Below are 27,955 nucleotides of genomic sequence, written 5' to 3'. Positions count from 1 at the left end.
GCCTCCGTGCGATTCGCGCGCAAGATGTGACACGCTTTTGCCGAGGAGACATACTAATTCAGCAGAATGGCAGAGATGGCGACTGTATTTAATATGACGGCTGATTCCAGCAGCAATGGGAGATCGGTTGGCAGCGGAGCAGCGGCTCATTAATTTAGCGGAGAGGAGCGGACCGTGGAACGACCGCGAAGACGTTCCGCGATTTGCTCCGACGCCGCGCGCCGTGTACACAGTACACGGCCCATTATTACCTATAATTATATTATCTAGAGGTTTGTGTGATCAGTGGTTTATGACTCGGAGCCTGCCACGGCGTCGTACTTCGATGAATTGCCCGAAACTCGCTCCTTTCCTCTAAAAGTTCGCTCATTCCTTCGAATCCTAATCTGTATGCGTTCGGTAAAACGGCGTAACAAGATGACACGATACTTTCCAAGAGATACTAATCACAGAGGTCATCACACTTTTCTGTGATCTTCGGTAATCAAGTCTTTTCTGTCCTCGATCTGATTCGTACTCGAAATCGTTACGCTTAACCTTCAGAGGGCCAGGCTAGCCGCTGTAGCGGTCATTGACGAACTTGGGAATTTTGCGTAACATGTTGGTAGTATGCAATATACAGGGTATCTCGCGTAAGTGCGACCCCCAGAATAGCTTGTTGAATTTTTACCAAGTCAAAAATAGTTTTCGCGTAATTTGAATGGTATCAAGTGGTTAGTATACCGCAGAGGTTGTTTTTTCTCGTAGTTTTCAAGGTCATCGGTGTGTTTCTTCAAACAACTACATATATTTTCTGTGACATAACCTTCAAATGACCTTGAACTTAAAAACTTAAAAACTTGAAAAGGACTCAAAAAACGAACCTCTGCGAGATACTCACCGCTCGATGCCATTCAAATTACACATAAAAAATTGTTTTTTTTTCGTCAAAATTAAAGAAGATATTCTGGGAAGTCGCACTTACGTGAGACACACTGTATATAAACTTTTATATATAAGTTATGTTTCGGTTATAAAAAGCTACTTTAAGAAATAATGCTCGTGCCCGCGTTTTTCCGAACAGCATACAACGAATTGATGATATGTACTCGTTAATGCCACGGCTTTATTAACGTGACAATATATTGTTATGAAAGAACATGTTTTTAATCTGCTAATTGCAACAGTGTACCAGGACCGTACAACACCATTGCGTGAACATCAGTCGAAGGTTTTGTTTGACCATCATCGAGCGCGACGCCGTGACGCTCTCCGCTTCTGAAAAGATGAGCATGACTCATGTATATGCAATTAATGTTTTCAGCGTTTTCACAATTCATGTAGAAATGTATGCACGAATTCACGCGAGTCGGCCGAGTATTTTTCTTGAAATTGTAAAGGAGCGTATTATAAATTCGACTTACGTAGCCGACCGACTCGCGTCGAAGAACGTTATCTACGGTTAGGATCGAAAAACTTCTGTGGGGAAAAATATATATGTGACTATCGTTATGTATAAATATGTACAGAAATGAAATATAGGGGAAAAAGAAAATTCGAAAAATATACAGGTAAAGTACGTACTGCATATAAATACTGTGTTGTATTCGGGTTCGAGAAAAAGAAAAATCAAAAAAAAAAAAACGCATGCACTTTCGAACATTTCCATTACATATACGTATATAATGTGTATCTAATATACATATATAGATTATGTTTCATATGTGTAACATGTGTTTGCACGTGTATGTATGCGTGTAGTTGCGTGTAGGTATAATTAAAATGCGTCTTAAGATACGAAGCAGTATACTGGGATAATGTTTACGTACCCTGGCCGTTTTAAAATCTATAACTCGCAATCAGAAAAACTTGATGCGAAAAAGAAAAACATACGTAATTCTATTTACGCATCGACGACATACATATTTAGCCGGACGTGGATTTCTGAAACATTCTCAAAACTTTAATTCCTCTCTTCAAGGCTTCCACGAGTCTTTGTCGTCCCTCGGTTCTTTAATCTCGCCGACTTCCGTGGTTTTAACGTCGCCGTGTTTTTACATCCGTCTCGTGGGTCTTTTTTTTTTTTTGTTTTTGTTATCAACGCTTTTTAACGACCGTTCTTCTTCCTTTTACGAAACCGTTTAGCCGTCGCGTTGCGTTCTTCGTGCCGCCGCCGTTGCCAAAACGTTCTTCACGCGACTTCCGAACACTGACGCCCGAAGCTAATTTGGACAACGACTGTCCGCGCGAAATATTGATGATCCGAGCACGGATACGAGCATTAAAGTCCGACACTGTAACATCCGCGAGCCGGTGCACGCAGTTGCAGCACGAATGCATCGGATTACGGCCGCGCTCGCGCGCGTTGCGTGTACCACAAATTAGCTCGATTCTGCCGGTCTCGAATTACGCGCTCGCAAAGATACAACGGAATTCACTCGCCGCGCGCGTTCCAGTTCGACTTTCAATTGGTCCAACGTTTCAAAATTTCCGGCCAGCTAAATAACGGGAGATCGATGCCCCGAGCTTCGAAAAAGCAAGTTGCGAATCAAAGTCTATTAACATTGTATGCGCTCCGATCAGACTCCGGATTTTATGCACGCATGACAAACACGGGTAACTGCAATTTAAAGTGACGAACAGATTAAATTTAACCCTCGGACTCCTGCGAGTTCTAGGCCTCTGTCAATATCTTCTAGGCCTAGTCAATACAGTTTTATTCCGATGTAAAACGATGGCCCGGGACCGGTTTTCGTTGTATTTCGAATATAGCGACAATACACAGGGTATTTTTTATATGTGAAAACGGAAATATCTCGTGACGCACTGAAGTTACGAAAAAAATGTGTTTACAAAATTTGATCGGTATGAACGGAACGATCAAATGGTGTAATTTCATTTTTCAGGACTCGAATGGTGCTGGGGGAAATTTCAAAGTCAAAATAATTCTTTTAAATGGAACCGTACATTTTTTTTTTGTCATAACACGATAGCATTTTCCGAGACAAATTCAACGACATATCACATTATGATATTTACTGTTACAAAACATTAGACATTACGTTATAAACTTGTAACTTCTTAAGTAGGCAATGGTACTACATATCTGGTTGCCGACTATTAGCTGCACACTGTAAACAAAGATCAATCTTGCTATCGTGTTATGACAACGAAATATATGCTTCCATTTAAAATTAATTTAACTTTGACATTTCGCCCACCACCATTGGAGTCCTGAAAAAAATTTCACCATATGATTGTTCCCTTCATACCGAACAATATTTTTTGTAAACAATTTTTTTTCGTAACTTCAGTGCGTCACGGGATATTTCCGTTTTCAGATAAACGAAACACCCTGTATAAAGCAATCCTTCGGGGATATCATTCGTTGGAAAAGGATGGACTATGACACATACCCTCTCGATCTTGCACTGAGTGGTGTCGAGGCGAACAACTTCAGAAGAAGAAGAGGGGATAGCGATTTTCTTATTGCATAGTAAACAGTGTCGCCTTAGATCGGAATAAAATTGTACGTATTGACGGTGTCACTCGAGCTTATCCCCACCGCTATCGCGACGGGTCACGAATGACCCTGGCATAGCATACGGAGGGGTAAGAACATTAATGTGCTAGTCTTGGCCTGTTAAAATCATTGAAAGAAGAAACAAATTTCTACTTGGTTTCTCTTTCTTGCAAGCAATGCAAACAATTTTTATTTTGCATGAGGATCTGCAGTATTCTCGTTATTAGACAGATATCGCGCGTTCATGACAACAATTGGCGGATCAAATACAAAACAGTTACGAAACATTTAAAGAATTTCAAAATACTGCAGCATCAGTTCCAAATGTTTAAAAATATTGAGAAGGGAAAATAATGTCTATGCAGCTCCCGTGTCTTGCAAAGAAGGCAGACAATTTTTATTTTGCATAAAAATCCGCAGTCTACTCTTTTCAAAGGCGAACGACACTTCTAAGTGAACAGGTATGACAAATTCTTACAATTTTGATAGAAAATTCGACTCTAAAGTGATTCTTGTTCGGTAACAGTACTGGAATTGACGTGTACGGAAACTAATTCGAGGTTACGACATCGTGAATATTCCGTAAAATAAAAATGTATATGAAATTTAGGTTTGACTGTTGTTTACCAAATTGTGTCGCAATTGTTTTTCCACGGTTTATCTATGGAATCCGAAATGCAAAAATCGTACTGGGAAAATGTTATACAATTATTCAGAAATGTCGCACGTTTTCACGCGCGAATAGCAACGGTTATGCAAATGTTTCCGTTCGTTTCGAGTGCAACAAAATCGAGCAGCTTGTCATACACGACATAATATAAACGACGCGTAGTAGTTTAACATGGCCGTGTTGATTTCTATCTGAGAAATAGAAGTTTGGACGCGCACGCGAAACGTTCCTAGTACGGTTTGTCGGGTTTCGCGAGGAAATTTGTTTAATAAACACGTTCGAAAGCGCGATCGAGTTTATTATCGATTACTCCCGGAAGAATGAGGCGGACGTTGCGGACCAACATTTTTAGCAATTTTCTTTTATTTCGAAGGACGCCGTTCCGATTTGATTAAACGAGTTTACCGCTTGATTAATTGAATTTTCACCCGCGTGTAAAATCGATTCATGTTGTTTCTTTCTTTTTCGTTTTAACGGCGAAGCGTTCGGTTAGCGTTTTATATCTCGATCGTCGTGTTAAACCGGGTTTGTTACGTTCGTCGATTTGTTACGTGGAATCGTATAATATTCTCTATGCGAATGTGACAAGATCGAATTACCTGTTGTACATGAGGATGTCTGGTTTCCAAAGTTTGTTCGGAGTGATTCGAAGATCCTTCACCCCGCCGTAATCGGACTGGTTCCACTGGAGATTGTAGTCCTTCCACTCCTGAGACATAAAATAACATTTATAAGCTTAAAAATTTTGGTAATATCCAAATACAAAAGTGAGCGCTTCAAATGTGTCAGGGAAGCTACTGTCACAATTAACTTTCAACGTTCTGGGAAGCAGTTCTTCTAGTACGGAACACAACGATTTTTTAAAATATAAGATTGTCCTAAAAATTACATTTTCATTTTGCAGCAGTTTAATAGGCAAATTGAATTATGTGCATCGTTTTCGTTTCTGCGAGAAATGTTAACTCTAGCCAGGTTTTTCGAAAATTTTCCATTCTGCAACGTGTACGTTATCGTCCCAGGGTCATATTCGTTTGGATTTTTTAATGAAAGTTAAGTAATAAATTTCATTTAATTCGCATGTCAAGGGATTAAAAAACTGAAGTCGCTTGGTTCAATGATTCAAAAGTTGTTCCATCTATTTAATAATTTTCCAACCGCTGCGTACGTTTTTTAAAAAATGGCAGCCTCATATTTTCGTTCACTAATAGCAAGCAGACAATAAATCCTCCGAAATAACCGATTCAAAGGCAACCGTTCTCGCAACAGTTTCAACTGAAAAATTATTGTTTGAAAAAAATGTTTGTTCGTGTCTCCGCTGCGAATGAAAAGTTTTTTCAGGTGTCCCGAGTTAGGCGTGGCACCGCACGTGTCCAATTCGACTGTCCTTATTCCCGAGGAACGATGAAAAATCCGAAATGGACAGAAGAGAAATGTTGGATATAATTAATATTCACGTCCTGGCACTGGGTATAATTTCAACCAAGAGGAATATCAATTTTCTGTGGTCTACCGAGGATGATGAAGCTCGAAAAGCCAGGGAAACTTCGCTCGGACACAAAATTGGTAAAATTAATTAATCCTCGTTAAAAGGAAGATTAATTGTTCGCGGAGGTTCGTTTCTTCGAACGGCTCGGAGGAAACCGCGGGCGAAAATCGCATTGGGACGTGATCGAACAAATCCAGCTAAAAAGATAAAGGAAAAAAAAAAAGAAAAGAGGAAGGAACGCGCATTGTCGAACCATGAATTTTGTTGTCGGGATTTATTGGTGTTAGTTTGTGTAAGACCGTTACACCATTATCTGCCCTCCCCTTTCGTTTCCCTCTATCGTTCGAGCGTGGTGCACAAGCGAAAATACCTAAGAGTATTCGTGAGCTATTCACAAAGTACGAGATTAGGGGAGATAAATTCGCCGCGGACACGAGAATAGCGAAAATCGGCGCTGGCGTATTACGATCTACCGTCAGCTAGACGATTCAAAGAGCCTGGGTAATTGCGTTGCTATTATTACAATCTGAAAGTATCAAGGAAATGAATGTGCCGCGATCTGACGGGAAATGGCGCTTTTCACAACTGAAACCGTTAAAATAATCTTTGTAACTTTTATTCCCCTCAGTGCAGGAAAATGAATCGATGTAAAACGCTGCCCAGGTAATGGATTGCTTTGAAACGATGATACTTCATAACGCGGGTACCTGCAGTATATTCCCATTATTCGGACGATAGTAATTCTGTATTTCACTCTGATTTTCAGAGATATGTAAAACTGAATCGGAGATAGCGGTCTTGATATAAATGTTCTCTGATTTTTCGAAAATCATTAACAACAATGTAGTTCTAATTGTCGAAGCTAGGAAATAAATCGTACAGCAAGCGGATGCACACCTTAATTTTCTTTGACCTACGTAAATTAACATTATACAGAGGGTGTGAAACTTCATCTTAGGGAACCACAAATTTTGGACTTTTTTTAAATATATTCCTGTACGATTTTGACGAGTAAATGCCAAAAATCGAAGTTTTAATGTTAGGAATTCACTGGTTCAATAGTTATGCGTGTTTAAAGTTGTCAGATTTCCACAAGCACGCGATGAGCGTAGATTTGCAAGCGTAGTCGGCATAGAGACACCAACCCAGCGCTAAGACGTCGACATTCGCGCTAGAAGGTTCAACTGGAGTTCGCGCGGACATCGCGGAATCGTTAAACAATTCGGATACGCGACTTTGTAATCCGCGGCATTCTGCCGTCCAGAGAACAGTAGTTTCGAACGCGGTAGCATTGCGGAGAGCCATTTGAAACTCGGGCAAACACCGTAAATCATCGTCGGCCGGTCCCCGCGTACTGGCCAAACAAAAGAGTATCGGGATTAAGATTAATATCATATTCCCGGTGAAATTACAGCGCGGCGACGACGGCGACGACGACGACGTGGCCACTACACAGCGATGGAGTAAATAGAAGGGCGCGGTGGGTAAAGTCCTGTATATTTAAGTGCAGCGACTTTCGAGGAATGCGCGACCTGGTTTTATGAAGGTGGTGCGCAAACTGCATAGAAAAGCGCGACGTTTTATAATGTATACTTCAATTTCCGGGGCCGGGCGGCGAGTCTCGGCGTTTGCTCATTAGATTACGCGGCTGAATTGCACAAACGAGGAATTCAGAGGGTGAAAGTTTCGTCTTTCCGTATTCCCCGGGACAGAGTGGGACATAGAGTCGCGGTCGTGTCAGCCTCAAGATTCTCGAGTTCCTTTCCCCGATCCGACGCAAGACGCGTCGCGACGCCTTCCTCCGCAGTCTGCAGAAACCCGCCATGGAAAACGGGGCGTAACGAACGATCCTTCGGCGCTTTTCCCTCTGAAAGAAAATTTTGTCCCGCTAAGCCGCGCCGAGTGCTTTCCATTTGCCGCCACAGCCGAGACTGCCGCTAAGACTCTCCGCGTTTTCGGGAATTAAACCATCCTACTCTATTTATTTCACTTGCATCGGAACCACGCGAACCTCCAACCGATCAGTAGTCTGCGTATTTTTGTGGAAAATAAATATCGTTTGTATGATTCGTAAGATACAGGAGCTACAGAGACGTTTATTATGTTTCGAAGCATTGGTCATCATTTTGTAGACCCACTTGTAAAAAATAGGGACACCCTGTATAACGTACAGGGAAAACTTAATTTCAAAGTTGCAGTGGTTCTTGTGGTCCATAATGAAAAAATTAAAATTTAGAATGTTGACAGGACCATACAAAAAAATAGTACATGTTTCGATTGAAATTTTCTAGTGTTTGTTTAGTCAGTTTGCAGCGTTTTGTAATTTTCTGTATCTTAAACACGGTTTCAGTCAGTCGCCTTTTAACATGCTAATGAGAAACCATCTTCAATTACCGATTTTGATGAAATAGTTCGGTTGAAAAAAAAATTTGGTGTGCTTTTTGTCGATAATTGTTCGTTAAGGGACCAATCAAGACTCCAACTCATACAAATATTTCCACACAGCAAATTGTGCGTTAAATTTTTTTTTCTATAGCTAGAGTCAACTTGCGTTGGAAGGTTGACCATGCTATCTGCAACGAAGAACTATAAAAAGAAATCTAAGGGAAAGATAATTATGTGAAATATAAATCTAACAAAAATGTGGCTAATTAATTTCTCACTGTTGGTTGGATAATGGTACTTTCTAGGTGAAACTTCGAAAATTCGATTTGATTAAACTGTCGTGAATGAATAACTCAGAAATGTTCGATACTGCTATTAACCCGTAGCACTCGAATGGCGACTGTAAGGCGCCACTGAAAATTGCTGTATCATTATTCAAAATATTTGTTACATTATTAAATTTGTTTGTATTTAATAAATTACTAAACATTTCAGTACTCTACGAGTAAATTGCACCATTTTCGTATGTATAGAATGAAAAAATATATATAGAAGGGAAATATTCTAGGTCGGAAGAAATGTTTCGTTTTAGAGCTAAAATGGCTTCGAGTGCAAAGGGTTAACTTCAGAGTACCTACATTATAGTTTTTATCGAACCATACTAACTAATAATTTTTCAATTAGAATTCTCCCATAATTATATGTTAATGTTAATAGATTGGTATATTTGAAAATAGGTGACTTAATGGGTAACTTTATATCGAATTAAATTTCCATACTTTTAATACATCGTATGCAAGATATTATATTATCCGAACTGTGGTCTATAAAATTCATAAATTTTAATTTTTAATATTTTGTGGCACACTAAAAAGATATCCATTCACTTATCTAATTGGTTTATAATGGAGCCAGTAAGTGTGCACTATAATACTGTTTTTCCCTTTAAAAATGATTCCTATGCACGGATTAGTAAGCTGTTTATTGAATTCGAATTACACCGTCGCTGGATATTCCGATTAAAATTTTTACCGCGAGCCATAGAATAGAAACCATTATCATCGAATTTAATTTCAGATTGCGTGGCCTCGGTTACTAGAGCGATTGTTTTCCGGTGCTATTATCCGGGGCTTCCGGTCTCAGGTGTCCTACTCCTGCGATAATATGCACCGGAAAACTTTATGGAAAAACGATTGGGTCGCGTCGCGAATGATTACAGGGAAGAGTATTAGAAGTTCCCCCAGCCTAAAGTTCAAGGCACCATCGATGAAATAACTTTCATTACAGTTTCGGATTAAGCGTTTCCGGGTATAACGAACGCGCAGTGTACTTACGCTTTTTACGTATCATACTTTTACGACCGCCGTTTACATCTACATAAATCAGTGGATCATTAACCTTCCGCGCAGCTTTCGATAGGATCCATTCGATCGAGTTTTCAATCAGGCTTATGGAAATCAATTTTTCTATCCAGATAGAAAAGATGATAAATGTTAACGAATTCATTTTTATTTTCTTGGTAAATTGCGAAAATATATGTTACGCTTCGTTAACTAATTATTTCAGGAACTTCGATTATTAATTCATCCAGTAATTCGATTCGGTTCACTTTTTCAGTGAGGCTTTTCGAAAACGAATTGTCATTTCGAGAACACGATAAATATTAATGAATTTATTTACTCGCATGGTAAATCTTCTGGTATAAATGATGATCGCTATCAGCTTTCAGAAATTTCCCATTTTCTTCTTAATGCGAGCAAAAATTTGCTCGTTTCATATAAACCGTATCACATTTATGTTACATTGAGTTTTGTTAAATTTTTTTGCGTCAATTTTATTTGTCTTGCGTCACGTCTTTTCGAATGTTCCGAATTAATGTCTACAGAATTCCTTTATTTAAAGCACTAGGAATAAACTAATATCTAATTCTCTAAAGTTTAATCGATCTGAGTGAAACTCATGGTTAAAACTCTCTTTTAGATATTTATAAATATGCGCATTACAAAATCAGAAACGAAAAAAAAAATTAATTCAGAACAGTATAATAGCGTTCAGCTTGATAGTACACCACGCATACACTGAAGCATAATAATAACAATAACAATAATAATAATAATAATAATAATAATAATAATAATATTGCTTTATTTAGCCTTACATCCAAGAATTGGACTCGGTTTACAATATCCTATAATAACAACAAAATAAAACCATCTTATCCACGCATTCTCTCTCTCTTTCTCTCTCTCTCTCTCTCTCTCTCTCTCTCTCTCTCTCTCCCTTTCTCTCTCTGATTTACTCTCTGACTACTCTACCTATATTCTGCCAATTGAATCATAACAATTCAATGAGATTTTCGTGCATATGCGGAGCCATTTGTATTAGGAGAACAACAGCGATGTTTTACATAATAAAAAGCTTTCCATTCGGAACAGGCCATACATTTTCGTGAACATCTCCGGGAATTGCGACAGTCCGCTCGCGGTAGGATCGATGATCACGTAGAAAAAGGGCGCATATCTCAATCGTGTTAGTCTCTGTAAACGCCCGTCGTTCGAGCTGCAATGGATTGCCGCATTCATCTTCGGATGACCACAATAGTGGACGTATGCGCTTGACTGGCTCTCTCGTGTGCATTAATGCAACGCGTGCTTTCGGTTAAGGCCGAGGCGGATGGCGATCTTCTGATACCACAACGCTATCACTGTTCTATATCCTTGCCTGTACGTTGATCGAAGGAGCTGAACCGTGGAAATCAACCTACCCGGGGAATATTCAATGCAATCAATCCACAAACTGAAAACTAACGCTCGACGTTTACGTGGGACACGTTTTTCGCTGCAACGCGTAGTTGGTCAGAATTGCATGAAACTGGACAAAATTCGTGTCTCCGTTAATTATACATTATTAATTACAAACGGAACCGTTTGATGGATTTTGTAAAATTTAATTCTGGTAATAGATCAGCAAATTAAGTGAAATTTTACTTTCAATATACGTATACAGGGTGTTAATTTTAACTCGAGCACCAAACCGATTTCCGCTACTATTAAAAGTAAGAAATAGGATGGACATACTGATGGTAATAAGAGAAAATCCTGTGAAGGTCATTTTAACAGTTTTTTTCAAGGTCATCGCATTCTTCTGCGTACTAACATGTATTTTTTATAACGCGATGTGACCTATACACCAACGACCTGTTCACCATGACCTCACATCGCGTGAATGACCTTCACAGGATTTTTTATCACCATCCGATGCACACCTTAAAACCATGTACATCCTATTTAGACATTTTTATACTATCAAATTTTATCAAGTATTGTCTTGATTCTTAGACGCGGTAGATATTGCGATTCTACAATCAGAGTCTGGTCTACACCTGTACCTGACAAATTAACAGCAACATTGAGAGGATTCTGTATTGACATCACGGTCACGAGACAAGTCGATAATCGACGTTGCCATAAGCGTATCTCTTGCTTCTCCTATCACGGATCGATACTAACGACAACTTCTGCCAATGATGATACCACAGCTTCTACTTCTATTAACGTCAATCGACTGTACTATGAATTGTAGAAGCGTCAGTCCAAAACACCTTTTTCGTCTCGCTTCTAAAAAATATGTTGTATTTCATGAAATTTACAGGAAATTACACAATAAATGAAATCTTCACCTTTGAATGTGGAAGAAATACGTATGTTACACTAACCGATTCTTTCAAAGCTACAGTGCTCAGTTTTCTGAAATCTTCCGGTAAATGTCACGTATAACATACATACGTCGTTCCACCAGTCAGTCATTCGATTATGCTCGAGTCTCTCTTGAGATAAACTGTTAGGAGGTCAAGTAATGCGGATGAGATAAAACTGTATAGTTTGTCACGTCGTTTCTTGCTTTGCGGGTGTGTTCTGTATCGGCTAGAAAAAGGAAGATTCAATTTCACAAATTAACACGAATTCTCGCAGAAAGTCATACAAAAGGAGTGTCGGTGTTGGAGGACCACGAGGACCCAAGGGACCGAATAGCTTTGCGGTGAGAAGGAAGAGGCGTATTTTGGGTCAAGGGGTCCTCGGGACAAAAGTTGGTGTATTGATGACACAGGGCAGCTCTGAACCATCAAACCTAGATGCCTAGTAATGAAAATGGGGGTCTTGCTGTGGCAAGAACGTCGGGACCTAGAACCGAACGACAATTTCGCGAATTGTCCGTTTCCGCGAATCACAGTCATTAATAGATTGAGGATCTTTATACGAAATCAAAATTTTCTGCATGAATTATAAGAAGCGAGAGCCAAACAGAAATTTATCTCTTCCTTAAATCATTTTAATACGTCGACAGTAATACATTGACTCTGTCAATTGTATGTCATAATAATGCATACCATGTACAGAAATAATTGCATAAAAGATTCAAATGCGCTATTCCATGTCTACGTTACACTTCACATCAACAAATTGTGCTTCATTTATGACGTCACATTTTCAAGAAATACGTCCGATAACAGAGAGAGACCGATCGTTTTACAGTGTGCAAAAAGAAAAGAAAATGGTTAAACACACGGTTAAACACAGACAAAAATTTAAGGACTACTAAAAGCTGGAATTTGTTGATTTTTTCAAAGTTGCTACAGTAAAGTCTTGATCTAAGCCGAACAACGGGGGGGTTCAGCGCGATCAACGGGGTCACAAGAAAGTAGTAGCCCTACACGATCTATGTCAAAAGTGCGGACTTGAGGATTTGGCTTAGATCAAGGCTTTATTGCTGTATCAACTGCTGAAAAAAGGATTTTGGTTGGAACCATATTCGGGCAGAAGAACCGGGATCATGGCAGTAGTCAACAGATACAAAAAAGAAACTGTATATAACTCATGTAATTTCTATCACTTTTACATGACCAAAAATAATTTCTGTACCTCAAATACCCATGAATGTACGTGCAAAATCCTAATGCAAAAAGTTTCACGGTAGTCCTGAAAAAAAATTCGAAAAAATTATAAAAAAGGAAAGGTAAAAGGATGTAATTCGAAACTAGAATACCTCCTTAACGAGCACGTTCCTTCTCGCAGCGAACGCCTCTAATTAATAGTCGATCGGTCGCGATTACACCGCAGGACACGGCAGTTTCCTTTCTTCGTGCCCATCGGTTTCAGCGACGCGACCGTACAGAGGGATGGACGCGATTCCGAAACGGTCTCGTTGGCTGCTGGCTCTGGCTTTGTCTCGTCTTTATTCGAGCCATCGCTCTTTACGACGCCACGGGCAAGTCTCTTTATTGTTAGTTGACTCCTTTATCTTCGAAAAGGCGAGGAAGGGAGGGTGGTGTCGCATCGGAAATTCAATGGACTGCGGAAGGCCGACGGAAAACCTAGAAATTGTTTTATCACTGGTCCCTGTGGTCAGTGAATTTTCAACAGCTCGTCGAGATAAGATCGGAGGCCAATTAGACAGTGAATGGAACACCGCACTGACAACTGTCCGAATTTTTATCTAACCACCGCCGTCACACGTGTGTGACATCCACGATCTCGTAATTCATATCATACGATAGCAAATGTTGCCCGATTTTCAGAGACCTGTGAAGTCTAAAGAAAACCCGCGGCGTTTAAAAAGAAAGGAATCCACTGTTTAAAACGTTGGGAGAATTGTTATTTTATATTACAATCATTTAATACATATGAATAGCCTGTGGATTTTTATGCAAAGTAAAAATTGTAGGCACCGATTATAAATTATAACCTATAATGAATTACATTACATTATAATTTATAATGAACAGAAGTGAAACAGTAATTTCATTGTTCCTTTAATAATTTCAATAGGCTGTGATTAATACTCTGCTTACATCTCTCTGTTTCTAGCTTCGAATGGCATCTACTCATTTTTAACGTGAATGCATGAAATCCTCAGTGTACATATAAAAGTAATCAAGTTATGAAATATGTTATACCACGTACGGACGTTTTGTTTTCTCTTTTAGACATTTCGTATGAGAATATTGAACGACAACCGAAGGGAACGAAGTACGAAGGGTGTATTAAATTTTATCAATCGAGAAATAAATTTTACAGTCGAAGAAACAGGTGTTTACACATCGACATCACGGTTCCAGCGAATGTAAATTTTCCGTGTAAAGTGCAAAGTGAAGTCTTCAGTTTTTTCATGAATTTTTATAGCTCGAAAGAGGAGGAAACGTTGCTTTCAAGGAAACGTCATGTTCAGAGGGATCTGCTTGTAAAACCTGGCTCTGACATAAATAAAGCAGAACAATAATTCAAGCTAAGAGACCAATTTAAGCAGGATATGTGCTTTGCTTATTTCTTCAGAAGCGCGATACTTGTGGAACGGTTTTTGCGAAAATTTGAGCGTGCGTGCAACACTCGTCCCTTGTGCATATTTACATTTATATATTAGACGGGCACGGTGTTTGTGTACTGTTGCAAACTGATTTATCTGTTTACCGTGCCAGACAAAGTACTAAACTTCCGTTTTTACATTATTATTTGTTAAGAAACGTATGTGGGTGACTTGAGAAAAATACAATTACATTCTATTACTGTTTATGAAATATTTAACGAACTGTGAATTAATAGTGAATATAATCTAATTAATTAAATAACATAATATACAGGGGGTCCCACGGTAAGTGCCATTTGATATAACTCCGTAACTTTCATCATTTAAAAGAAATGTTTATCCATATTTTTTCAAGGTTATTTCATTATGGTTCAGGTTTTAACATTATAAAAGTACAGAAAAAAAACAAGTACACCATACGTCTTTGAAATGACCTTGAGGTAATCCAAGGTTGCGAAAATGAGCAACTCGTATGTCGTGAACTATTGTATAATGAATATAGATCTTTACGGAAAATAAAACTTGAAGTTATAAAAATTGCAACTGTGACTTCAAATGACTGTGAAAAAATTTCCAAAAATCCCTATATAATTCTCCAGGCATTGTCATATAGATGCGAAAGATGTTTTTACTCTAGGTCAAAAAATGTGTATTAGGTTCCGCCATTTTGTACCGAAGCAATACAAAAATCAAATATTTTAAGTACATTGTGATATGTTGTAAACAATGCTTCAATTCGACTTTATATTAAATTATTCTCTTATACTGATAAAAATTCTTTAAACTTGTTAATGTTTTACAACAGATGCGGTAAATTTTTATTTCGCATGAAAATCAGCAGTCTACTCTTGTTGTTCCGTCGCGACGGGAGTACGTTAAAAATCCATAAAAATTTCAGCGTTTGCCCAGTAAAAGGATCACTCTGTTACACGATCGACGAAGGGACGTCGAAGCGATCTCGCTACGTAAAGAGCCGACTTATACTTTTCTAGCAAACATAAGAGGAAAGCACCTGTAGGCAGCGACCAATAGAGAGACTGGAGGAGCGTGCACTCGAAGCGCCAAGGGTTAATAAACTCGAGAGATCCTCTCTGTCTGAAAGCATTTAATCGGAAGGCAGAAGGGCGTGTACAGTCTGTAGCCTGGGCAGGAGAGGGCGTCGTCAGACGAACAATTCGAGCGACATACAGCATGTCCCCGGGTTTCCTGCCCATCCCGGATCCCGTCACCTCGTAATCTATCCAGCGCCAAGCTGCACACAAGTTACCCTGCCCCCCTTTCGCCGAGGCAATCTCCTCCGCCACATAACCCGATAATTTTAATTACCCTAACAAGATCAATAATTTCTGTCGGCCTCGACGAGACGCGCGGCGCGGAGCACGCTGCCTCGACGCGTAATCGTCCTGAGAGATTTCTATCGGCGCCCATCCTAGCCTAGTTTCGTTGATCTTCGGAGGGGTAACTTTGATTACACACACGTACACTGGCACAGGTATACACACACACACACGGAGATACAGGCCACTCTGGGATAGACGGGATTTCGAACGGCCTGGATCATATATTCAATTATCGATCGTATTTCATTCAAACCTCCCTGGCTCCGGCGTGCACGGTTCAACGAAACCTGCTTTCATTATCGACCTCGTAACACCAGAAATTATGATCGTTCCGGTTGACCGGAATGCGATGACGTTTACGTGGATAATTTGTTGACGAGGAGCCGGCCGAAGCGCCCAACCCGAATGATGGATAGGTTTAAAGCGACTGTCTCGTGCACACGTGTCGAAAAAGCGATTTTTTATTTTATTAATTAGGATGCACTTTGTCAAAAAGAAAATGTAGAAAGAATTGAGAACAACGGTCTCACTACTGAATTTTTATAAAACTGGTATAACTTCTATGAGAAATATGCATTTTTTCGGATTTCTCGAGATTTTCAATGATTTGCAACATGTTTGCCCAATTCGAAAAATCTGAAAAATACTCATTAATAATCATAGTAAGATGCAATTACCATAATAATATGAACGCGGTCATCTGATAACTTCAATATAAAATTAGCTATCTTATGTTTCTGGAATTTTTTAAAAATCGATTTTGCAATCACAAATTCAGAAAAAAGCACAGTCGTGTATACTGTTCGATGGAATGTTCGTGAATTTTTTCGTAACTTTTTGTGGACCAGAACGGGAGAAATAGAGCATACTTCATTAAAACCGTGTTCACCCTGTGACTACCCTTAGGGGTATCGACTTGAAAATTGCCACACCCCCCCCCCCCAACAGGTTTCTGTGGGGCCCTATCAAATATACGATATACGACGCTGGCAAGACCCGTGTTGTTGACATATATCGAGAATTCACTGTATCAGGTCCTTTCAATTGGAACTAGTTTATAAATACAAAATAATCGTTTCAGTGCAGCAAGACAATATCCGTTCTTCAAATTGATGTTGCCCCCTTAATAACACTAGGTCTTATTATCTAGAAAATTAAATTTTCAAATCAATGCCGTCGAACCATCCGGCAATAAAACCATTCGCACACTTGCGCACGATAGGACATTGGGTCTCTAATCAGCGACCCAAGGTTTATGACGGTTCGCCTGCTCGAGTTACCTGATGTACCTGCATTCGTATACATTTTCACGTTTCCCTCTCCTCCTAGCCACTGGCCAATCAGCCGCTAGTCATTCATGATCAAAGAATAGAAAAACCAGTTTTTCAAATAAGTTAGCTCAGCCCCTTCGACAGAAGTAATTCTAAGCTCATCAACTCCGTTTCTCTGTCTCAGTCTTTCGACTCTCGTCAAGACAAGTAGAACATTCGTATCGATCCGCCGCATCAAACGATCTGCGACACACTTCTAATCTAAAAAATATACGTTTCGAACAAAAAATAGCTGTTCTTTGTACCGTCAACGCGTAACCGGCCTTACAATCCGGTTAGCTACAATTCGAGCCAGCTACAGAGAAGGACTACAAAGTAAACAACAACGGTAAACTATATCATAATTATCGCTAGATTTCGTATAGAATAAATGACGAGTTCCCTTGAGCGGAAAGGAATTTTGGATCGCAAAGCGATAATGAATTTCGCCGAGGTGACATTTTATTGCGCGAAACTTTCGCGAAGTCATAAAATAGCATGGCAGATTACAAATTGATCCAGCTCGGACGATTAATGCGAATAGTAGGAGTCCTATTATACTCTGCCACTTTCATCCCGCATGCTCAGTCGTGCCTCCCCTTCTCATGGATTCATTGACCTACCAAAGCGTGCCACCTGTGCCATGGTCAGCGTAGAAATTGAGTCAGCGCTTTTTCACTATTACTACCACTCGTCCCGTGTGAATTTCTGCGAGTAAAGCTGGCTCACGTGATCCCTGCCAGTTTCGCTATTCTTCAGAAATTTCACGGTGGGTGACCTGTCCAGTGAATGAACGGCTCCCGGTGAATGAACATAATTCATGCTGAACATAGTTCATATTGAAATTTATGTAGAGTAATTTTCATGGAAATTCACGGATGTCTCGTCGAAGAGATCCTCCATTTTAAAACCTATCAGACACTAATTAATTTAGCAGTTGCCCGATATTCAAAATAATTCGAACAAATGCCAAAGTATGCGCGCTGCTTGGATTACCTTTCGTTTAAAATTTTCACTATTTTTATCTTCTCTTATATGTTTATAAAATATGGTAAAAGAAACACCTTGCGCTATCATGTGTACACGCATGTATGTCCGTTACGCGAGGAAAAAGTGTCGTTCTTTATTAAAATTATTCGTTCCGAATAATCCGTTTGGCAAGAACCAGTTAACACGTTCAGCGCCAGAAATCAATCCCAGAGATTCTCACAAAATCAGTGTAATTTAATTAATGAAACCGAAACTAGAAATTGAAAATGTATTACAGGGGATGCTGTCTTAACCCTTCTGAATTCTAAAGATCCTAATAAAATTCGGTTTATCTGGATATATCACAATAAAAATGAATTTCTAAACCTAGCAAAAAATAGTTAACGTGTTAACATTCACACTCGACAGAGAGCAGTCAATAAAGCATTTTCTACATTGCACGATTCAATCTCCTGAGAAAACCGTTCCACTCTACAATATGAAATTTTATTAAAAATAAAAATATAAGACATTATTAAAATAAGTCGAAAATAAGGAATAACATGTTTTCGTTCGACGTCTAGTTTTCGAGAAAACCACGTCTTTCTCGAAAAGGGGACGTCAAACGAAAAAATGTTATTTCTTTTTCCCCGCTTATTTTTACCCTTAGAATCGTAGAATCACCCCTGCCCGATTGCATCACTCGTTCGGGCACACCCTGAATATCGTGTAGTATAGGTGTTACAGTGAAACACCGAAATCTGGAGAATGTCGACTTTCACCGGTGAATGTCATCATTCACATAGTCGCTTGGTGTATGTCCGAAATATTTGCTAAATACCCTTATTTCTGACTTACACCGGTAAATGTTGACATTCACCATGCACTAATGGTGAATGTTGAACATGTTGGAGATTTATATTTTCTTCTCCGTAATTCAGTCGCTATAAAACGTCACGCCAAGTCGTGATTAATTTCGGGTTATGTGCGTTACGTTACATTTCCTCATAAAAAAGGTTTAGGGTTAGGGTTAGGGTTAGGATTAGGGAATCACTTGGGGGTAGAAGGGGGTGAATCGACTTTCGTTTTTTTGACTCTTCTGTTTTGGACCTCCACCAGAGCATATCTGTGATTGTCGACATACACCGGACAGGGTCCGAATATACAACAATGTAATAAAATATTCGATCTTTCACCGACGTATTTGGTATCTGTTGACATTCACCGGTGAAAGTCGACATTCTCCAATTTCGGTCATTCACGGTAACATAGGCATAGAAATACTTACAAAAATAAAGTAAAATGATATTTCGAACAACGTAGTTTCGGAAGTGCCCAGATCTGTCGCACGCGTTTTCGGCCACGGTCCGTGCAACGAGCGAAGTACTACCGTACAGTCGTCTCTAGGGAGCTCTCGGAACTAACCGGAACACCTAATAAATTCGTTTGCGTGTGCGGTGGCTCGGTTACTATCACACGGGAGGATTACTCGCGGGCGCATTCTTCTGCAGGGTATCGGTTTCCGAATGAACGATAATACACGCGCGATTGTGCTAGCGTGTCGGCACAGCAGAGTTGGGCAAAAATTTATTTTAAAATTTCGAATACAAATAAATGAAATCTATTTTTTATTCGAACTCGTTTCTCTCGGATACATATTCACCGCAGTCTATCCGTCGGATACTTTTCACGATTTTCATTTGTCGTCCGTGGGTCATCCGAATTGCGGAGCAACGGCTATGCGTATCCGACGCCTCTAGCGGCGAGATTTTTTATTTGAGAGAATGTATCCGAAGATACAGCTGATGAGTTGGAAAGTATCTTTGATTTTTATTCGATAGTTTTTAGCAGCGCCCCCATGTATTCGACGGTCAATTTCGTCAGATACTCGCAACTCAGAATGTATCTTAGATTTTCGACGTACGATTTTTGCGTGGCCCAGAGATTTATTCGGATGGTCGATGTAGGGAAGATGATTTATTCGATTTTTTATTCGAGACGAGCATGAGGAATAAATGAAAATCAAATGTATCTTTTATTCGAAATTGTATTCGAAGTTCGGATAAAAGACCGAGCGACGTTGCCAAATCATAATACTTACGTTGTAATATGCAAGTACGTCCTATGGTATAGTGACTCCCATTAATATTCAAACACTATTTATTAATTAAACGATTGTTTAAACCAATGAATTTGTATTATTTAAACGAATGTTTAAACACATACATGTTCATTATTTAAACGATTGTTTAAGCAAATAGATTTGTATTATTTAAACAGATGTTTACATAGGTAAATGTTTATTATTTAAATGACAGTTTAATAAATTAATTTTTATTATTTAATCAGATCTTTCAACCGATATATTTTTATTACTTAAACGATTGTTTAAACAAATAAATTTTTATTATTGAAACAAATGTTTAAACCAATACATTTTTACTATTTAAACAATTGTTTAAACAAATAAAATTTTATTATTTAAACAATTGTTTAAACAAATACATTTTTATTACTTAAACGTTTGTTTAAACAAATAAATTTTTATTATTTAAACAATTGTTTAAACAAATAAATTTTTATTATTGAAACAAATGTTTAAACCAATACATTTTTATTACTTACACGGTTGTTTAAACAAATAAATTTTTATTATTGAAACAAATGTTTAAACCAATACATTTTTATTATTTAAACAATTGTTTAAACAAATAAATTTTTATTATTGAAACAAATGTTTAAACCAGTACATTTTTATTACTTAAAATATTGTTTAAACAAACACGTTTTTATTACTTAAACAATTTACGTCACCTTTTGCAATGAGTAAAAGTCTTTATAATAAAAGGAAATGTCATTGGGTTTCACCATCGGTACTCTGCTGGATATTAAGGTATTAAGACAATTTTATAAAGAACTCTTTAGATTATGTATTATGTACAGGTATACGTACATAGGCATTGCATGCTATGGCATTTTTCTGTCTACGGTTCTGAATTACAGACTCTGTAGAACATGCAGAAATTTAGAATCAAAGACATCGATGATTTAAATTATCTGGAACAGTACTAAATAAATAACAAGTTAACCATTGAAACAATGAATTAAAAAATTATTACTGAAAATATATATTTATGACGACAATTATCAGTGGATAGGCATAATTTTTTAACGAAGTTTACTGCAAATTTCATGCTGATATCTCTTACGGTTCAACATTTATTGTAAAATGTCACGAAATTTCTCGACCCAGCACAGTGTCCGGCCGTCCAAGGCTGTGTATCGCGATGCAGCATTCGCTTCAGATAATTTTAATTTCGTTAATTTTAAAATGTTCATCTTTTTAAAAAACAGGTCTGTAAAGAGGACACTTGGGGCTATATCCTCATTTTTTTGCAAATTTTTAAAAAGTTCCCTTCTATGAAAAGATTGCATTTGTTGAAAACAACGCACACCTTCGGCCAAAAAGAAAGTAACACATGTTTCGTTCTTCTACTCTCGGAATCATTCGGCAGGGATCGACGTCTGTCGTTGCACACATAAACATATGTATATCGTCGCCTGTGATTGCACATATATATGCATATATTTGTAGCCGCTTCGACTGCGGCGAACGTAGATAGAAAAGGACAGCATGCAAACACGGCCGCGTGGCCGAAGGCGCTAGAAAAAGGCAGCACAACCCGATGATATTATTATTCGATTTGTACCATGTTTGGGCTTATTTTGTTCAGGAAAACATTTTCAATCGGTAGGTAATGATATCATTATGGTAACGTTAATAAGAAATAATATTAGATATAGTTGGTAAACGCCAATACGCTACTGGTTACAATGTTGCCTCTGATACTGAATCACGACCATATGGAGCGTCGCGTCATGTGCCGCCTGGAGACAACAATGTAAGCGTTTCACCATCACTTATTAATAACAATAAAATGTGTGTTACAATTCATAATTCTGCCATGGGAACATTATTAATCGATTGCAAATAGTTTGCTGATGAAAACAAGTCTAAACACGTCACAAATCTGATAAGTTAGACGGTGCCAGTATTGAAACGTTTCCTTCGAAGTTTATCAACGAATTTTATTTCACTAGCTGACCGTTCCATTTCGATAGAGTCCGCTGCCGTACCAGAGCATGTTCTACAGAGTCGGTAATTCAGAACCGTAGACAGAAAAATGCAATAGCATGCAATGCCTACATATGTACGTGTACCTGTACATAATACATAATCTAAAGAGTTCTTTATAAAATTGTCTTAATAACTTAACATCCAGCAGAGTACCAATGGTGAAACCCAATGACATTTCCTTTTCTTATAAAGAGTTTTACTCACTGCAAAACGTGACGTAAATTGTTTAAGTAATAAAAATGTGTTTGTTTAAACAATATTTTAAGTAATAAAAATGTACTGGTTTAATCATTTGTTTCAATAATACAAATGTACTGGTTCAAACATTTGTTTTAATAATAAAAATTTATTTGTTTAAACAATCGTTTAAATAATTAAAATTTAATTGTGAAGACTAGCGTTTAACTAGTAAAAATGTACTGGTGTAAACATTTGTTTCAATAATAAAAATTTATTTGTTTAAACAATTGTTTAAATAATACAAATTTATTTGTGTAAGCTAGCGTTTAACTAGTAAAAATGTACTGGTGTAAACATTTGTTTCAATAACAAAAATTTATTTGTTTAAACAATTGTTTAAATAATCAAAATTTATTTATGTAAACAAGCGTTAAAAGTTTAAACGATAAAAATTGTTCGATTATTAATGGTAGTCACTGTACCGTGGTACGTATTTACGTATTATGGCTTGGCAACGTCGGATAAAAAAGTCGGCCATCCGACCATCGAATACAATTTCGAATAAAAGATACATTTCATTTTCATCTCTGCCAAATACTCGTCCCGAATAAATCCTCAAATAAATCGTCTGGCCACATCGAGCTTCGGATATCGAATAAAAGTTACGAATAAATTTCGCCGCGACATCTGCCTTCGAATACATTCTGAAATTAATTTTTATTCGACGCCTAAAATCGTTCGGATGGTCGGCGGACGCCGAGTATCTACAAATAAATCCGTCGAATAAATGGGGGCGTTGCAATCGACCATCCGAATAAATCCTGACGTAGCCAGAAAATCATCCGGAGGCACATCGAATACAAATCTCGAAACCAGACGCTCGTCGAATAAAGATACAAATAACTGCTCGCGATTCATCCGACTTCGAATAGAAACAAAAGAACAGAGAATTTGTATCCGAAGGCGCTTCAAATAAATTTTTCATCGGATACTGCCCAACTCTGCGGCACAGTATGCCGGATCACCGCGCGACGTTCGTCGATTCGAGCGAATCGTTTAAGAATTCACGCTGAGCTGCGCTCTGATTCGAGCGCAATTAGCGGCTTGATTCACGCGCAAATGTGCTCGCCTGCATGTATCACCGCGAGAGGATTCCGACAACTGTATCATGGACGTAAACCCCCACCTCCGCCGCCGCTACGTCGCTTTCGACGTTCACGGTTAAACAGAGGTCACAGGTGTCCCGATTCGAACGAGAGACGCGAGGAACGATTGCTTAGGGGACGAAATAAATGCGCCGCTGTTCAAGTTAACGCGTCTCCGGAATGCAATAAATCGCGGGAATAAAGAACGTGCAGGCCCCCCGCACCACGGCCGAATCGAATATTCGCATAAGGCGGATGTTGTTCGTCGCTGAAACGGGCACGCGATTCCTCTGTCGAGGAAATAGAACAAGACGTCGCGCCGCTACAGTGAAACGGCTGAAAGCCATACAGGATGTTCGTGTTAGTACTACAATGAATTCTCGATATATGTCAACAACACGGGTCTTGCCAGCGTCATTTATCGTCCAGGAGACATACCCGAGCCGTGTTATGTTTACAATCCTCGGTGTCCGAGACCTCTCGAGCATCGTGGACCCTCACGGGGTGTAACCCGCGGTAGTGGGGATAATTCCGTGACGTTTATCATCCAGATCTTGGCGACACATTTAGAGAAATCACTGTAGTTATTTGTCTTGCGAATAATAAAGATTAAAAATATGAAAGAGGAAAAAGTAACACTGTTCGTTTGCAAGCAACGCAACGGCGTATAGAATTCGTTTGTGTTTTATCCAAGGTTTCTCCAATTTTTTTTCCAAGGTCATTTTTTTAGAGATTTCTAGATATCAGGTTGTCAGTAATTTTTTAAATGGCCGCATAGCCATACGGTTTCGATCATTGTATGTCCAGATATTTACCACATAACATTGTTAAGTCACCACGGCCATAATTTAATTGCGAATTGTTTCATGTAGCCGCAATAATGGCCATATGAATATCGTGGGGCAAACGCTTATGGCTTTAAGGTAAATAGCGCCGCTGTCAAACGGTTAAAACGGCTGTCGACTGTACTTTGCAATGAATGGGCAAAATTACTATTTCGCATAAAGGTCCGCGGTCACTGATCATGAATTACATATCAGAACATTGAGCGATTCTGTAGCAAATTTAAACGAACTTTCCGTTCAACTAATGATAAATCTGAAAGTATGATAGTAGCAGGAAAGTTTTCGAAACAAAAGATGCACGGGACCACAGGAGCTGTAATATGGCGTTTATCTTTTTTCCTAGGTGGAGTCGCTTCAGAGATGTGAAGGTCACGTTTGTTTGTTTCTTTTTTTTAATAGAATGCTATGTTTTGGTACCTGTTTTCTGATAGCGGCTATTGAGACGAATCCAACGAGGTGCAACATTAAGGTCTTTGAAGGTCAGCAAAGGTCATTTATGACGAAAAAAACGAAATAAACTTGCATTTACAGAAGGTGTTCAAAGTGATTGCCATTCGTATCAATGCAATGCTGCAACCTTCTTATTAAGGATTGAGTAGTATTTCTTATCACTTCGGCACTTGTCAAATCACATGTTGTACAAATGTATTCAATTGTATGGCATGTAGGGTGAGAACGTTGAGGTTATCTTTCAGCGTATTTACTGAACCTGGCAATGGCAAATAAACACTTCTGAACGATATCGCAGGACAAGATTAGTAGCCGTCACGAGAGATAAAAACCTGATAAATTTTTTAGTCAAATGACCTTTGCTGAATTTCAAACACTTTAATGTTGCACCTCGTTGGATTCGTTTCAACAGCCGTTATCAGAAAACAGGTACCAAAACATAGCATTCGATTTAAAAAAAAACGAAGGTGACCTTCACATCTCCAAAGCGACTCTTTCAGAGATACTTTCAGAGTTATTGTAGGTGGCAATAGTTAGTGTCTCACTCTGTATATAAAATCATACGAATTCTACACAAAGGAAAAATTGCAAAAACTGTATAGAAATCTGCAAACTTACAGAATTTGCTAGCAATGAACTAAACATTGTAACAACGATAACTATACAATAACACCGATGTTGGACGGATAAGTGTGTCCAGCGAAATAAAGGCGAAAGAGACTATGGGAGGAAAACAAAGTAATTCGATCGCAAGAACAATGCGTGCCGTGATTAGTTCAGATAATCAAGGTTCCAATAATCGGTTGATCAGCTATACAACATTTCGCCGTGCAGAGGCTCGGTTGTACTACGCACGATCAATACTTGAATACGAGATCAAGTGCGTCGGGAACAATGACAGAACAATTAGCGAGCAGAGAGATATAAAATTTCACCGTTTTAATTATCCACGGGTTATGCTCTCGCAGGGAAACGAGGAGATTGCCTAACGGAGAAGAACGCGTCCTCGCGGACGGTAAAACTCTGTAATTAAGATCGTAACACTTCTTTCCTAAAGCAGTTAATGGCGCGGAGCGGGCGGCGGTGAAAATTTCGGTGCATTAAGTGATTCCGTGAAATCGCGGAAGTCTTCAAACGTTTGGGACCGTTTACGTTTCAAATGCCGGAAATAAATTATTTTACGAGGACCGCGGTCGAACACCTTGCCGCGAGTTAATCACAGGACTACAGGTGGCCAATCTTTTAATTGGCGAGTACCCGTGTCAAAGCAAGCGGCGAGTGACGAAATCGTGGCGGGCGCTCGTTTTCGAATTAGTAAAAATTTCAAAACCCCGGTGTCAGAACGACTGGACACGACAGTCGACGCTTCGACGGATAGACGCGCGACACCTCGTCCTGTAACATTTTTCTAAATAATTCGAATCGTTGCATGACACTGTTTCCTCACCGAAATCCGTACAGCTATCGAGTGACAATGTTTATCGCGTGCTGTGATTGTTACGACTGAGAGTTCCAATAACTGTGTGCACATATTCCGGACCGATGTTTTTGAACACAAAACACTTTGCGGACCAATGCAACCTCGCACGGTGACGGTCAATTTAAATTAAAATTACAACCCAAACTTCGAAATTAAATTAAATAGCGCGGACCGTTTGAAATACATTTCCTGTTAATTGCAGCACAGATTTCTGTTGGTCGTTAAACCGGGAGTTTTAAAGTAAACACAGAAAGTAGCGACGTTTATTTAATGACGGACATTTCTACAATTGATTTTCAATCGAAGTTAATTTAATTGTTCGAAAGTTTGAAATTTCAAGTGGTTTCAAAAAAGTACAAACTGGCGAAAAAATAAAGCAGTGATTTAATTCACGCTCGTTCGACATACTTTGGACATGTGTCACGATGAAAATGACTAGAAATCCGAATGAGTGCATTGTAACGTACTATTAAAAAAGTACAGTAGAACCTCGCTAGTTGTAACCTCGTTTATTGCACGGAATCCACGTTCGTTGCCTACTACAGTGAATTCTCGATATATGTCAACAACGCGGGTCTTGCCAGCGTCGTTTATGGTCCAGGAGACATATCCTCACGGTGTATACCCTGCGGTAGTAGGGATAATTCCACGACATTTATCATGCGGGCCTTGGCGACATATATAGAGAAATCACTGTAGTGATTCCCATTAGGAGGTGTTCAAGGTTCTGGAACTCGTGGTGGGGATTATGGTGGCCACGTAGAGACAAAAGAAGATCGACAAGAAATTTTATAAAATTGTCAGAATATTATTATTCTTATTTCTCTATTGCTTTAAGCCATATAAGGTTATTCTCAGAATATGTATAATTGACGCAGATCTCAAAAATTTACTTTTAAAATTTCCAATATAGACCCACATAAAAAAGTTGTAAAGAACAATTTTTAATATTTTCTCTGTAATTCCGACCAATTGTAATTTTTCATTTCATGTAATGAACTGATTGTTCTAACTTCTCAAACAATAATCCAAGTCGTACGGTGCAATATTAAAAAAGTTATCGTCCTTTTAAAAGTGTCCGAATGCTAAAATCAATGTGGTAAATAACCCTGGCCGTTCATGTGGTCATCAGACACAGGATATTGATCACGTCTAGTGGCAATGTCCTCTATATGATACTCACAGATTGAAATTCATATATAACCTGAGATTACGGGGTTTTTTCTTCCCATGTCGTGTAATGTACTACTCCACAGACCTACAAACACTCGATGCAAGATCTTATGTTCCTTCCTGAAAGATTGTGGATTGTGTATATAATGTCACTATCACGTCCATTACCAATTAAGCGACTCCAACTGATACGTACCTATTACGTTACCTTCACATTAGTGTAAGGTTATTATTGTAATCTTATGTATATAATACAGACTGCAGAATAACCTCTTATCGGAGGTTAAAACAGTACAATAAAAAAAAAAGAAGAAAAAAAAGTGTCCGAATATCACCGTGATTTCACTGCAGTTCTGCTCCATCAATCCGAAACCCCGGTACAGTTATCTGTCCAATGAAAGCGCGCCAGCACCGATCGCATAAGAAACCGTTCTCCCGCTCTCCGTTCCCGAACTTTTTGAGCACCCGCTGGCAAACGAACTAAACAGTCAACGTACCGTAAAGTATTCTCTGAAGTGGTAA

At 38.8% G+C, this 27,955-nt stretch overlaps 1 protein-coding gene across 1 annotated transcript in view; it reads right to left on the bottom strand.

Moving 5' to 3' along the window:
- Nachralpha6 (nicotinic acetylcholine receptor alpha6) overlaps positions 1–27,955 on the bottom strand; it is a 471,989-nt gene that overhangs the window by 250,248 nt on the left and 193,786 nt on the right. Inside the window, exon 5 of the mRNA XM_076785216.1 lies at positions 4,772–4,881. Within this exon, the coding sequence (XP_076641331.1) occupies positions 4,772–4,881 (110 nt within the window). The remainder of the gene's footprint in view (positions 1–4,771; positions 4,882–27,955) is intronic.

This window comes from Halictus rubicundus, chromosome 3 (assembly GCF_050948215.1).
Source record: "Halictus rubicundus isolate RS-2024b chromosome 3, iyHalRubi1_principal, whole genome shotgun sequence".
In the NCBI taxonomy this organism is placed as follows: Eukaryota; Metazoa; Arthropoda; class Insecta; order Hymenoptera; family Halictidae; genus Halictus; species Halictus rubicundus.
This window is presented reverse-complemented; position numbering and strand designations above follow the sequence as displayed.